The sequence below is a fragment of the Trachurus japonicus genome, chromosome 11 (genome assembly GCF_045865225.1).
Source record: "Trachurus japonicus isolate A0001 chromosome 11, Traja_1.0".
In the NCBI taxonomy this organism is placed as follows: Eukaryota; Metazoa; Chordata; class Actinopteri; order Carangiformes; family Carangidae; genus Trachurus; species Trachurus japonicus.
Window position 1 is genome coordinate 10,315,753 of NC_140917.1, and position 13,242 is coordinate 10,328,994.

Below are 13,242 nucleotides of genomic sequence, written 5' to 3' on the forward strand. Positions count from 1 at the left end.
AAATTCGGTTGGCTGTCACGCCCACATACTTTATCCTATCAACTTCAAACTTGAATTGCAATTACGGCAGTGAGTCCCTGATTCGCCCGATATATCAATATCCCACTTTACTCAATGCGCCCCCCGGTGGTAACAGGAAGTGACCTGGTTTACACTTACATTTAATGCTTTAATTTATATAGCACCTTTCACAGACAGCAGTCACAAGGTGCTGTACACGATCAGTCAACATTTGACCGACAGGGAGACAATCAGCAACAGCAACAACAACAACAACAATGCAGAGCAACTATCAGCAATACATTGGTTACAGTGCAAAGGAGTTAATAAAAGGCAAGGGTAAATAAGTGGGTTTTTAGCTGCTTTTTAAATGATGTAGCTGAGGAAGCAGCACTCAATTCTGGAGGCAGGGCATTCCAAAGCCTTGGTGCAACGGATTCAAAAGCCCTGTCACCTTTCGTAATGAGCCTAGTGCGGGGGACATGGAGCAGGCCTTGGTATGAGGAACGTAACGGTCTGGAAGTGGTGTAGGGCTTTAGGAGATCAGAGATGTAGGTGGGAGCTTGTCCATGAATGGCCTGATAAGTAATAACCAATATTTTGAAGTGAATCCTGAAATGTACCGGAAGCCAGTGAAGAGAGAACAGAACGGGGGTGATGTGGTGTGATTTATGAGACCTGGTAAGGAGGGGATCATCCCTATGTTCCCCGGGTCCTATGTTCCCCGCTTTGTATGGAACCGGGGAACATAGGACCCTTCTTTCGTTTCCTTTGGACTTTTTATAAAAGAAGGGTCCAAAGGAAACGAAAGGTAAAGAAAAAACAAACAAACAAACAAAAAAAGCAACAGCACGAAGTAGTTAAAATGTGTGTTTTACGCATGCCTCTGTGCGTCTGCCTGTTCAGCTCCACCTACACGTAAAATGACATTTGGCTCAGCCAAGACGTCCGTTGTCTATGCTCACAACCATTACAACAAACGAAATTATTCGTTTCCTTTGGACCCTTCTTTTATAAAAAGGTCCTATGTTCCCCGCTGTTCACCCAAAATATCCTATGTTCCCCGGGTCCTATGTTCCCCGCTTTGTATGGAACCGGGGAACATAGGACCCTTTTTTTAAATAAAGGGTCCTATGTTCCCCACCGTTGCCGGTTGACGGACGTGGAGAATCTCTCTCTCTCTCTCTCTCTCTCTCTCTCTCTCTCTCTCTCTCTCTCTCTCTCTCTCTCTCTCTCTCTCTCTCTCTCTCTCATACTTTTTACTGGACTCAATCGACCAAGGAAAAGTGGTATAATCTGATATTTTAGATCGGAGTTTTGAAAAAAGCGTCAAATCTTCCAGCCCTCTCCCTCACGTATTTTACGCGGGCGGCAATGCACCATTCTCGGGGGGCGCTTTGGGAGGGTCCCCTCTCTGGGTCTCCGGGCCTGGAGCTTCTGGGACTGGTTCTGGTTTTACAGCTTCTGATGATAATATTTCAACTCCAGTCAAGTACCACTGCACTGTGACACCCACACGAACACCGCCCCCCCCCCCACCCCCCCCCTCCACACACACACACACACACACACACACACGCACAAATGCACGCGCATCATCGCAGTGCAAACTTTGGACTAAGAACATGAGGAAAAAAATGGATCAGCTGGTGTGTGTGTGTGTGTGTGTGTGTGTGTGTGTGTGTGTGTGTGTGTGTATTAATCCCTCTCTGGTCAGCATCTCTGTTAAAATGAATAAACACAAATCGCTGCAGAGCGCGAGCCTGGCACAGAGGTGCGCGCTCTGGCGCAACTGGCACAATCGGCACAGAAATGAAATTGGCTCCGCTCCGCAGTAGCGTCCCAACCGACGTAACTACAACATAACACAAACTTATCTGACAGCTCTCACTTCTTCTGCTCCTCCCCACTCACACACCTACAGGCACACACAGACAGACAGGACTCTGTCTTCCTCACCCTCAACCCAGCCCATTATAAAATGCGTTATATTATTATTTTATTATTATATTTTTCTACTTGTGGAGAAGACAGTGTTGAGTTCTCTTTCTGCCTTATGGACAGTGCCATGGATGTATTTGCCACAGAGTGAACTACTGATATCTTTTGTCTAGTGCTGAACTGTGACCAAGCGCGCTGTCCGCTGTCTCGGTGCTGAAATGAATGACAGCGCGTCACTGAGAGAGAGAGAGAGAGACGGAGATCGCGGCGGATGCATCTTTATCCACAGGATGCGCTGCGCTCTGACTCTTTCTTTTCTTTCTTCCTACCAGCTCTCCTGTTCGTCTACACATTTGTTTTTCAGTTTATGACTCCTGCCCTCCCTGCAGATTAACAGCTGATTTGAGAACCTAATGCATATGATTTACTATTGCACATTTCCTTTTGCTGCTATAATAAACATTTTCTCAGGATTGTGATACAAATATGATGGAAACTGGTAACAAACGTGCAGTAAAATGACAGAAAGAAGTGGCAGGAAAGAAGTTTTGCTCAAGACAAAGTTTCTTCATCTTAAAGAATGAAAATGTCAATTTGTTAGGCTTTCAAATCACCAAATGATTTGCTTGGAATAATTTTGTTTGTTGTAATGGTTGTGAGCATAGACAACGGACGTCTTGGCTGAGCCAAATGTCATTTTACGTGTAGGTGGAGCTGAACAGGCAGACGCACAGAGGCATGCGTAAAACACACATTTTAACTACTTCGTGCTGTTGCTTTTTTTGTTTGTTTGTTTGTTTTTTCTTTACCTTTCGTTTCCTTTGGATCTTTGTGCATATTATAAAGCTGTCCTGGTCCCTGTTTGTAAGCCTTTTTTATCCGGAGGAAATTCCCCAAAGTTGCAACAACTTGTAGTGATCCACTGGGTTTTGCCTATAGTCTGTTGGAGCTATGGGCTCGTTGATTTGCAGCTTTGCTCCCCAGGTTTTTTTCATTATCAATTATCCTTGGCGTTTGCGCACGGGGATGTGCGGACCTGTAATGAATGAATGAATGAATGAATGTTTTGTTTGTTTTTTTGCCGTAAGTTGTGTGCGTAATGCGCACAGGTGCATTAATGGGACCGTGGCAGTCGGCGTTTGGACGGCTGGTGTGGGGGCGATTCCAAAGCATCATAGTGGATTATTTATGGTGTGTTGTTACCCTGTAAAGGCCCGTCTGGACGCAGCACGGCCGGGTCCGTCTGCAGCCAAGCGGGACGAGGGAGAGGATTGGCGTGGTCACCTCGGCGTCTCTCGTGTGGACAGACCAACAAACTCTCCCTCACTCGCCCTCACCACGCGCCAACACACACACACACACACACACACCTGCACACGGGGGGGAGACTTTGTGTTTATTTATTAAGCTTCCACTGACTGTATCACATCTGTACGCATGTCTTAAAACGTGCGTGTGTGTCAACCGGCAACAGCGGGGAACATAGGACCCTTATTTAAAAAGAATGTCCTATGTTCCCCGGCAACAGCGGGGAACATAGGACCTTCTTTTTAAATAAAGGGTCCTATGTTCCCCGGTTCCATACAAACCGGGGAACATAGGAGCTTTTTTGGAAAAAACGGGGAACATAGGACCTTTTTTAAAACAAAAGGTCCTATGTTCCCTGATCGGGGAACATAGGACCCGGGGAACATAGAACCCGGGGAACATAGGTACGCTCCCGTAAGGAGCCTGGCAGCAGCATTCTGTATTAATTGAAGACGGTCAGTGGACGATTTGCTGAGGCAGGAGAACAGTGAATTGGAGTAGTCCAGACGGGATGAAACAAAAGTGTGAATGATCATTTCTAGTTCGGGTGTGGAGACCATGGTTCTGAGCTTGGCAATGTTTCGGAGATGAAAAAAGCAGATCCGGGATAACTGATTAATATGTTTGTCAAAATTCATGTATTGATCAAAAGTGACACCTAAATTCTTGAGATTTGGTCATATTAATGATTTTAAGGAACCCATACAATTTCTCATCTCAAGGGGGTGGCCAATGAGTTTTCAGGGGTGGCCCGTGCCACCCCAGGCCACCCCCCAGAAACACCATTGAGGGTGACCAAGACGGTGACCGGAAACAGGCATACATGAAGTGGCGCTTTACCGGAAGTGGGAAGTAACGTTGTGCAAGAAGCCTATTTGAAGTAAATCCGGCGAAATCTGTAGGAGGAGTTCGTTCAAATAGGAAAAAAATTCAAATCAAAATGGCTGACTTCCAGTTCGGTTTAGGGCGTGGCTCCAAGAAGATTTAATGGAGTAATTTTATTTGGTTCGAGGTTTTGTGTCCATGTAATCACATCTAGTGGCAGTGACTTGTTAGGGACTAGACATAAAAGACAGGTAATTTAAGTCATAAACTATCAGCATCACATCACAGAGCTACACATCCATAGCAAATCATAGTAAATTGAGTCTATCAAATAGAAATGATGGTGAATGACGAAAACTGAAAATAAAATTAACGTGAATGTTTTCTGTGTTTCAGATTATGTCGTTTTTGAGCCTGGAGGAAGTCCCGTTGGTCCACATGTAGTTGCTATCCTCATGTTTGTTGTTGTGTTATGTGTCGGTGTGCTGGTTATGTTGTACATGAAAAAACGTAAGTGTAATATACACACACTTGTCCGTACACAGTCAAAACTAATCAAGTTTAATAAAACAATTAGAATAAATTCTCCTCTTTTTTTCTTTTCTTTTTTTTTTAAAGTTTATGATGTGATGTTCAGACCTATATGTGTGGATAACAAGGGATGTTACAAATACCTCTTAATAAATTGCGATGCAATGTAGCAGTGCCAGAGGCTACAAAGAGAATATTCGTATTAGAATAAACTTTAAAAAAAAGATTTAACAAAAGCTAAAACCGTCATTATTAAACTGTGATAAAACAGGTTTGATATAAGATTCAAAGCCCTGGTGTTATTTTATTATGGAGGTCAGAGGTCATATTGAATCACAGTCCTGTCAATCATTAAGCAGGGAGGGCTTCTCTTACTCTTCATTAATTCAGATTCAGGTTCATATAGCTCACAGTCTCTTACATAAACATAAGTTTGTGCCCATAGAGTTTAGATTCTGTATTACCTATATTATTATGTGCAAAACATTCATTCCTAAAACAGTTTTTGTGATTACTGTGTTAATGCTGCTGTGTTTATCACAACAGGTTCCGCCAGGCAAAGAGACATCCATGCCAACGGTAAGAAAAAAGCTGCAGGCTGTTTGTTCTGTGTTTCTCCTGCCCCAGTGTTGGTTTGGATGTGTTTTTGGTACTTGATGAAAATTTGCTGGTCTTGACCCTGCAGTGGTTTCTGTACTCTGAATTTCATAGATAGATAGATAGATAGATAGATAGATAGATAGATAGATAGATAGATAGATAGATAGATAGATAGATAGATAGATAGATAGATAGATAGATAGATAGAACATTTATTCAATCAGGTATATCTGTTTAAGTGCCGTATGTTGTTTGTATTTACAGTTACCCGATTAAAGATTGAAGTGGGCGCCTCAGGTAAGGGCTTTATTTCTCAGCTTTGCAGTCTTTTAAAATTAGAAAAATTAGTTAAAGGGTTTAGTTACATTTTTAACCCTGGATGTGTTAACTGTTCTTATTACAGCTCCCCAAGCACCGCCTTCTCAGTCTGCCCCAGGTAAGGGCTTTATTTCTCAGCTATGCAGTCTTTTAACATTATAAACGTAAGTTCTTTTTAAGTTGAAAATATTTTTGCACTAAGTTACATTTTTATCCATGGCTGTGTGGCAAAATAAATAAGGAAACTTGAGAATCTGGCTAAACCAAATTCAAAAGTAGTAAATAGATTTAAGGTTAATTATTTCCTGAAATCCATGATTGGGAAAGAAATACACTACACAGGCCTTGTACACAGTTCTAATTTCAGACTGGAGACCCACTTATCTACTGAACTTTAATCAGATAGTTTATTCTGCATCAGGGTTAAATTGGCTTTATGCACAGCTCCACTACTTCCTGAATTTAAAATCCTTTATTCCCTGTCTTAGATTATTGAACAAACTGATTAATTCAGGTGTCTGCCTCTGACCTCAGTAGTCACAACAATGGTCAGACTCACCTGGATTAATCCGTTTGTCCAATAATGTAAGATAGTAAATAAAGGACCTTGTTTAAGTTCGGGAAGTAGTGGAGCTGTGCATAAAGCCTATTGGAAGCTTTTAGATTAGTCGGAGTGACATGGGTTAAGCTGGTTTAAAATATTTTGGAACCACTGACCTGTAGTCTAGCCTCGTAAACCAGCCTCTCGCGGAAATGCATTTCATTTCATTTCTGACAGAGAGTCTGGCCTCATTCCCGCTGTAAGCGTTTGGCCTGAAACCCTCAAAAGGCCGAGCCAATCAGCGTCGCCGCTGTGAATAAAACTGATGTAAAAAAAAAAAAAAAAAAAGATTCTTATTGCACTCATCCATTTTTCCCTCTGTGTGTGTTTGTGTAGAGGCCGACAGCGCCTCTACAGCCAGTAACTTTTCTGGAGATTAATACAAATGCAGTCTTGCATATTTAAATACTGTATTAAAATCAGATATTTTTGATAATTCTCAGTTTTTTAAAGTGGGTTCACGGTTATACGTGTAGATGAGTTTTCTGTTGAAGTATGACCAAACTCTTTCCCAGCTCCAACTTAGGCTTTATTTATTATTACTGCATACATATACATATAGTACAACATGTGCATACATACCAAAATGCCTTTTCTTTACTGCACAGATTCAAAGGAGTTTCTCGGCAGTGATGACTATGAACTATGGTATAGTCGTGGTAAATCTAAGTCTGGTAAGTGTCTTAGTTGTATGAATGCGCAATGCAAAACACATTAAAAGAGAGAGAAGAGAAAGAGAAAGTACTTTTTCCCTTTGTCTCTTGAACAGCAGGATGCATTTCATGGGGTCTATTTACATGCACAATTTAAAGCAGAAGTAAGCGTTCCGACACAAGCTGGGGTTGAGTTACCAAGTTGATAACCAGCGTCGTGGTACCGCTGATCCAGTGACAGTGTTGTGGATAGGGTCATCTGGATAGGCTGAGAGTAACCCCAGGTAGGCTGAGCTCGCTTCGTGATACGCCTCAGACACTCACGCATGACGTATTGATAAACAATGCACTTGATAGACTCACAAATTAAAATCAAAATGCAGCACTGACAGTTTTTTTTATCGGCAGCAGTGAAGGTGTGTGGTGGTGATTGGCTCTTAAAAACACACATAGGCTACAACTTTTTACTACAGCTTTTATTCATAAAATAATCAGAGCACAAAAAAGCTTGAATAAAGGTTGTAGGATACAAGGAAGTATACAGGCGTTTTCTCCTCGGCTTACAGCAGAGCAGAGTGACTGACAGACCTGTGTTTCGGACCAAACACTCTAAGTAAGTGATTGCTGTTGGAAGATATAACTATTTAAGACTTATATTAACACAAGTATTTCGCTTACTTCTGCTTTAATAATAAAAAAGACCAAAAATAAAGTACATCCGAAACCTGTAACACCATCTGAGTCTGGCTGAAGAACCATCTGTGTATTCAGATTCAGTCTCTCTATCTTTTTTCTTTTATTTCTTTGAAATAAAAGTTTGAGTGGCAGCTTTCAGATCAGCAGAAATAAACTGAGCCAAACTGGTTTAAAATGTTTTAGTCCTCCGATGTCAAGTTGACATCCTGTTATAAGATCACGTAAAAGAAAAAGGTGATGTAAAGATCATTTAAAATATGTTGATTGCAGTCATCAATTTTCTCTTTCTGTATGTGTTTGTGTAGACCCTCAGGGTGACAGCTCCAGCATCGCCTATAAGGACAGCGTTCTGTGGTTCAGCTTGATGGACCCGCCTGCAGGAGAACAAACACACACATACAGGGCCGAAACAACAGGTAATCATGCAGTTACATTATTGAATACTGTATTAAAGTAATAAGGCATTTTTATTGATTCTCATCTTGACTTGACTTGAAGCCAAGAGTACAAAGGCTGAAATGTATTTAGGTTTTTTTTCTGTCTATGTGTTTGTTCTTCTTTGAAAAGTACTTATTGCAGTGATATTTTTTTTCCTCTCTGTATGTGTTTGTTTAGGTTCTCAGCTTAGTGGATCCAGAAGATCCTCTGCATCTAGTACCGCCTCTGGAGTCAGGGTAATCATGCAGTTGCATAATTGAATACTTTGTTAAAGTAATCAAGTATTTTTTTTGCTGATTCTAGCCTTGTTGATTTGAAGTGGGTTCAGAGTTATTACAGTTAAATAAGTAATATCTTTTTTTAAGACCAAAGTCTTTCCCAGCATAAGGTCTGAAATTTATTTTCTGTGTGTACATACATACATTTACCAAAATGCCCTTTCTTTTCTGCACAACTTCAGCATCGTCTCTAAGCAACGGTAGTGGTGGCGCTTGACAAACTGGTAAGCATCGTAGTTGTATGAACAATGTCACTCCAAAAATGCCTGTCAGTGATATAAAATACATTGAAAATAGATAATTTGACAGATTCTTAAGTAGAGAAGGTAACACATCTGTTTACTTTTCTTTAGAATAATGGTCCAGGCAACAAGAACTCAAGCCAGAAGAATCATCACCTCAAACAATCACTTGAACTCTTGAGTCAGTTTCTGTTTCGTTAACCTGTTCCAAGTCGCGGTTGTGTACCAGTCTGTTCACCACGGTCTGACTTGTCATGCAGGTCGTCCACTGGGTCCCTACACTGATCATTCACTGTTCGCTAACCACTGTAAAAAAAAAAAAAAAAAAAAAAAAAATCCATGATGGGGAAGAATCATGGCTCTAATACATCCATGGAAAGAATCATTGGTGTTGTTTTACAAAAAGAACATTTTGATCAGGGTTAAAAATAGTGAATTACACGGACTGTTATATGTACATACTGTATATGTTTATACTGTATATCTTTCAGACCTGTTTCCCTGCTGAGCTGCAAGTAGCTGGTAGTCGGTAAGGGGACAGTTTAACATACCAGATATTTTTTCCTTACATTTACTCAGTTTGTGTTTTTATGGATTTAATACAGTGTTTAAGATTAATGTTTGTGTTCCTACAGAATATCGGCAGCCTATTAGCTGTTTCTTGCTCTTGTTGTTTATTTTGTTTTTTCGGATTATTTTACTTTGTCTAGTCGTTCGCCAGGCAAGTGAGCCGGTAACGGGCAGAAAATATCTGGGTATTGCCCTTGGGGCAGACTAGTTTTCTCTTCTTTTTTTTCATCCAAAGAAGGATGGTAGGATTAGACTGTGTGGACTATTGTTGCCTGAATGCTAAAACCAGGAGAGACGCTTTCCCTTTGCCACGGATTGAAGAGTCACTGGATGGACTGGTGGGAGCTACTTTGGATTTAGTCGGTGGCTATAATCAAGTTGAGGTGGCTCAAAAAAGATGGGGCAAAAACATCATTCTGTGCGCCATTTAGATTATTTGAGTTTAATCGAAGGCCATTTGCGAACGCCCCAGCACGTTTCAGCACCTCATATGTTTGGAGACTGCTGTTAGCAATCTGTCTTGTTGTACCTTGATGATGTAATTGTGTTCTCTACCTCTATCCAGCAGCTATGTTCTGTGGAGATTAAAAGTGCACTGTTCAGGGCCTATGTCACCCCTACAGCTCATCTTTGGTCTTCTCACAGAGTGAAAATTATGGCAAAGTGCCAGCCAGTTATTTCTATCTAATGTACCAACATACAGTCCGGCATTGTTGCGTATGTGTGTCGTTTTGGACTGCATTATCAAGGCCTTAAAAGAATAGTTCACCCAAAATTCAAATTTCACTTTCTACTCACCCTCATGTCGACTAAGGGCTGGGAGAAGTTTCAGAGTCCTCCGTGCCTTCTCTGAGTTACAGGGGGTCTCAGCATAGCACTGCATATCCATATGACGGTTGCGAACGGAGCTCACTTTTCTTCGTCCAAAAAGACACACCAAAAAACATCCAAATACCTCCATAGTGCTCGTCTGTAATGTACCTCTTGTATTGAAGCCCCAATATGAGAAATTGTTCCGAAAAAATTAAATAAGTCTATGTTTTAAGCTTGTTTGTAGCAGAAGCTCCTTCACTGCTCTTCTTGGTCAGTCCAAATCTCATGCGATTATTCGGGGCTTCAATACAAGAGGGACATTAGCTACAGATGAGCTGTGTGGAGGTATTTGGATGGTTTTTGGTGTGTCTTTTTGCCCTTAGTCGACATGAGGGTGAGTAGATATTGAGTGAAATTTGAATTTTGGGTGAACTATTCCTTTTATCTGTCCCATGATGGAATATCAGTTCACATCCGGGCTTCGTAAGCACTGGCACAATAGTCTGCACCGTTTCTCTTAAACTAACAGTGACAGATTACTGTATTTTATTTTATTTGTTTGTTTGCTTTGTTTTGTCTTGTATGTTATGTGTGTATGTGTATGAGAGTGGGCCATTTTTTCTAGTCCATAATAAAGATTTATTTACTTTTTTTTACGTCACATAAAGTTTCGGTTTAGACGCACATCTTTAGGTGTGCCTCTGCTCAGCCTCCACACACACAGCAGCAGCTGCAGCAGCCTGGGTCACCACAATGAAACACCTATGACAGGACCAGGAAACAGCACTCAGGAAACAGACCGTCGTTTGTCGTTGTCTGGCACGGAGTCAGAGCCCTGACTTGGCTTGGCTCAGGTAAAACCCCAAAACGCTAAAAAAAAAAAAAAAAAAAAAAAAGAGTTTCAGAGGGAGTAAAGAGACGCTGTACTGAGACCACAATGATTTTTGTTGCGATCTTTGCCCTTCTTGGGACAGGATTGATGGTAAACAGCGGTAAGTGAAGACTTTTTAACACATTCTGACAGTTGTGATGTCTTTAATGTGTGCTTCTGCTTTGAGTTTTGAGTTGGGAATAATATTGACGATTAGTTGTTGACTTGTTTTGCAATGTGCATTTCTTATGGGCCCTGTTTCAGAAAGTTAGGTTATCCCTTAAAGCAGAAGTAAGCGATCCGGTCGTTTTGGCCAACTTCCTGTCAGCGGATGGAGTTAGTGTAACAGGTCCCAGGCAGAGTACCTGTACACAGATAAGGTTCCTGTAAAGCAGGAGAAAGAATGAGACAGGCGACAGTTTGCTTCTGTTCAGTGCAGCTTCGCTCAGTCGAATTTACTTATCAATTTGCAAATATCTTTTCCATACTCAAATGTCAAGTAACAGTACGACATCCATAATATCAGAAACAAAACCAAAATACTGTACATACAGGCTGGTTACAGCATAAGCCTCTTATTTCCAAATAAACACACATTTACCCATTCTTCATAAAGAATAATCCTGAGTTCAGTGGACAACTGCATTAATACATCCGCCTTCAGTCAATTAACTGAGCTATTATGTAGTTCACAACTACTGAAAATAATACCATGAAATATAAAATGTACAGGACCTCACATGTTCCCTTATTTAATCTCACTCATAGTGCAAATAAAAGAAGAAACTAGCATATTGCTTTGACTGTTGATTCAAGATAAATGCCTGAGCTGAAGGCTTGAGCTGAAGACTTGCAAGGTTTTAACAATTTTAACTGGTTACAACATCGACAAAATATATGTATATCGCTCTATCACATTTAATTTATTCAGGCAGGTAACAAAGTACTGTACCCAAGATAATAGTTTTTAACTCAAAATGAAATGTGCTGGAGCCAGAAACTACGACATGGTTTGGTCCCAACATAAAGAAAAAGTAAACAGCGGCGCCATCTTGAGTCGTCCGCGATACACCGAGAACTATAAGTTCTGCCACTGGTTCAAAAACACATTTAAACACATTCAATAGCCTTACAAAATCGACCTACTAAATGATAACACAGTAAAAAATAATGACACCAAGTTATTAACTAACATATAATCACAAATGTTTTATTTTCAATGTCCTGGTAACAATAACTTTATTGTTTTGGAAACATCAACGCCTGCAATAACAATACATTTTACTACAGTCTCAAAACAATACAAAGGTGAATCTGTTTTGGGAAATGAAAAATGAATTCCATTGTATTGTATTCCATTGAGTGCTCAGTTCTTCCCCTACTGTACATGTCAACTGTCATGTTGTTCCTCTTTCATAAATATGGTAATGATAGTCAAAAATACCATTAAAATGCATAGTTGTATATAAAATAGCATCAAAAAATGTTGCCGCTGTGTTGGGGGGCCTGTAAAGATTCTTTTCATGGGGCCCAAAATCCCTAGCGGCGCCCCTGCCTCATTGGATAAAGGTTGTAGGATACAAGGAAAGTTTTCTCCTCGGCTTACAGCAGAGCAGAGTGACTGACAGACCCGTGTTTCAGACCAAACACTCTGTGATTGCTGTCGGAAGATATAACTATTTAAGACTTATATTAACACAAAAATTCTGCTTACTTCTGCTTTAAAGCCCTTGCAATAGAAAAAGCCCAACAGTATTCACCATGGCAAAAAGTAAAAAGAAAAAAAAAACATTCTCCTGCTTCTCACCAGAGGAGTTAGACATTTATTTATTTATTTAAAAATATAATGTAATTTATTATTAATATATCTATTGCACATTTAGAAAAAAAGAAAGAAAGAAAAAAGCACAAGAGTGTGAGCTCTCAAGGCAATAATTTCCATAGACTGTATAAGGGGTGAACACAAATATTCTGTGTTTGTGTGTGTGCAAGTGCACACATATAGTTCAAAGATGTGTGGTATTTTCATTACAAACAGTCACAATGTTGTTTAACCTTCTCTACCTAATTAAACAGCATCAGTAGCTGCATTAAATGTGTGATCAGACTTTCTTGATCAATTTTTGATTCATTCTGCAAGCTTCAGATGAAGAGGAGAAGAGACTTATTTAGAAGTCCAAGTGTGAGTAACTCAAACACACAAAGGTCCATTATGGATAAGAAGCAATATGTAAACTTTAGCTTACATATTGCTTCTTATCCATAATCCTAAGCCCTCCGGCTCCTCAAATTCTGAGTGTCAAATGTTTTAATTCAACCAGAGCCTACATATTTAGATATACTTTTGAAGGTGGCAATAAAGAAAATGCAAAAAAAATGCTCATCCAAACCTGTGAAACAAATCTATATTTGTGTTTTAACTGTTTGTCTGGAAGACAAAAGAAAAATTCCAAGGCACTCTCTTAACTCTAAAATGCCTTTATTGAATTATGTCATGGTCGAAATGACAATTAAAAACTCCGACGTGTTTCGGCGCCTTCATCAGGGAGTCAAATGG

General features: G+C 40.3%; 3 protein-coding genes and 1 long non-coding RNA gene across 4 annotated transcripts in view; 2 read left to right on the top strand and 2 right to left on the bottom strand.

Annotated features, from left to right (window-relative positions):
- The window catches only part of LOC146978231 (H-2 class I histocompatibility antigen, Q10 alpha chain-like), a 53,042-nt gene extending 44,078 nt beyond the window's left edge, over positions 1-8,964 (top strand). The window contains exons 4-9 of the mRNA XM_085790487.1: positions 5,152-5,184; positions 5,470-5,502; positions 5,609-5,641; positions 7,779-7,889; positions 8,089-8,147; positions 8,923-8,964. Coding sequence (XP_085646613.1) covers positions 5,152-5,184; positions 5,470-5,502; positions 5,609-5,641; positions 7,779-7,889; positions 8,089-8,147; positions 8,923-8,964 — 311 coding nt within the window. The remainder of the gene's footprint in view (positions 1-5,151; positions 5,185-5,469; positions 5,503-5,608; positions 5,642-7,778; positions 7,890-8,088; positions 8,148-8,922) is intronic.
- Positions 1-13,242, bottom strand: part of LOC146978227 (major histocompatibility complex class I-related protein 1-like) — a 246,574-nt gene that overhangs the window by 90,146 nt on the left and 143,186 nt on the right. The gene's annotated exons all lie outside the window — the stretch shown is intronic.
- LOC146978228 (major histocompatibility complex class I-related protein 1-like) overlaps positions 1-13,242 on the bottom strand; it is a 121,199-nt gene that overhangs the window by 59,671 nt on the left and 48,286 nt on the right. The window lies entirely within an intron of this gene.
- Positions 1-13,242, top strand: part of LOC146978230 (uncharacterized) — an 80,602-nt gene that overhangs the window by 50,410 nt on the left and 16,950 nt on the right. The window lies entirely within an intron of this gene.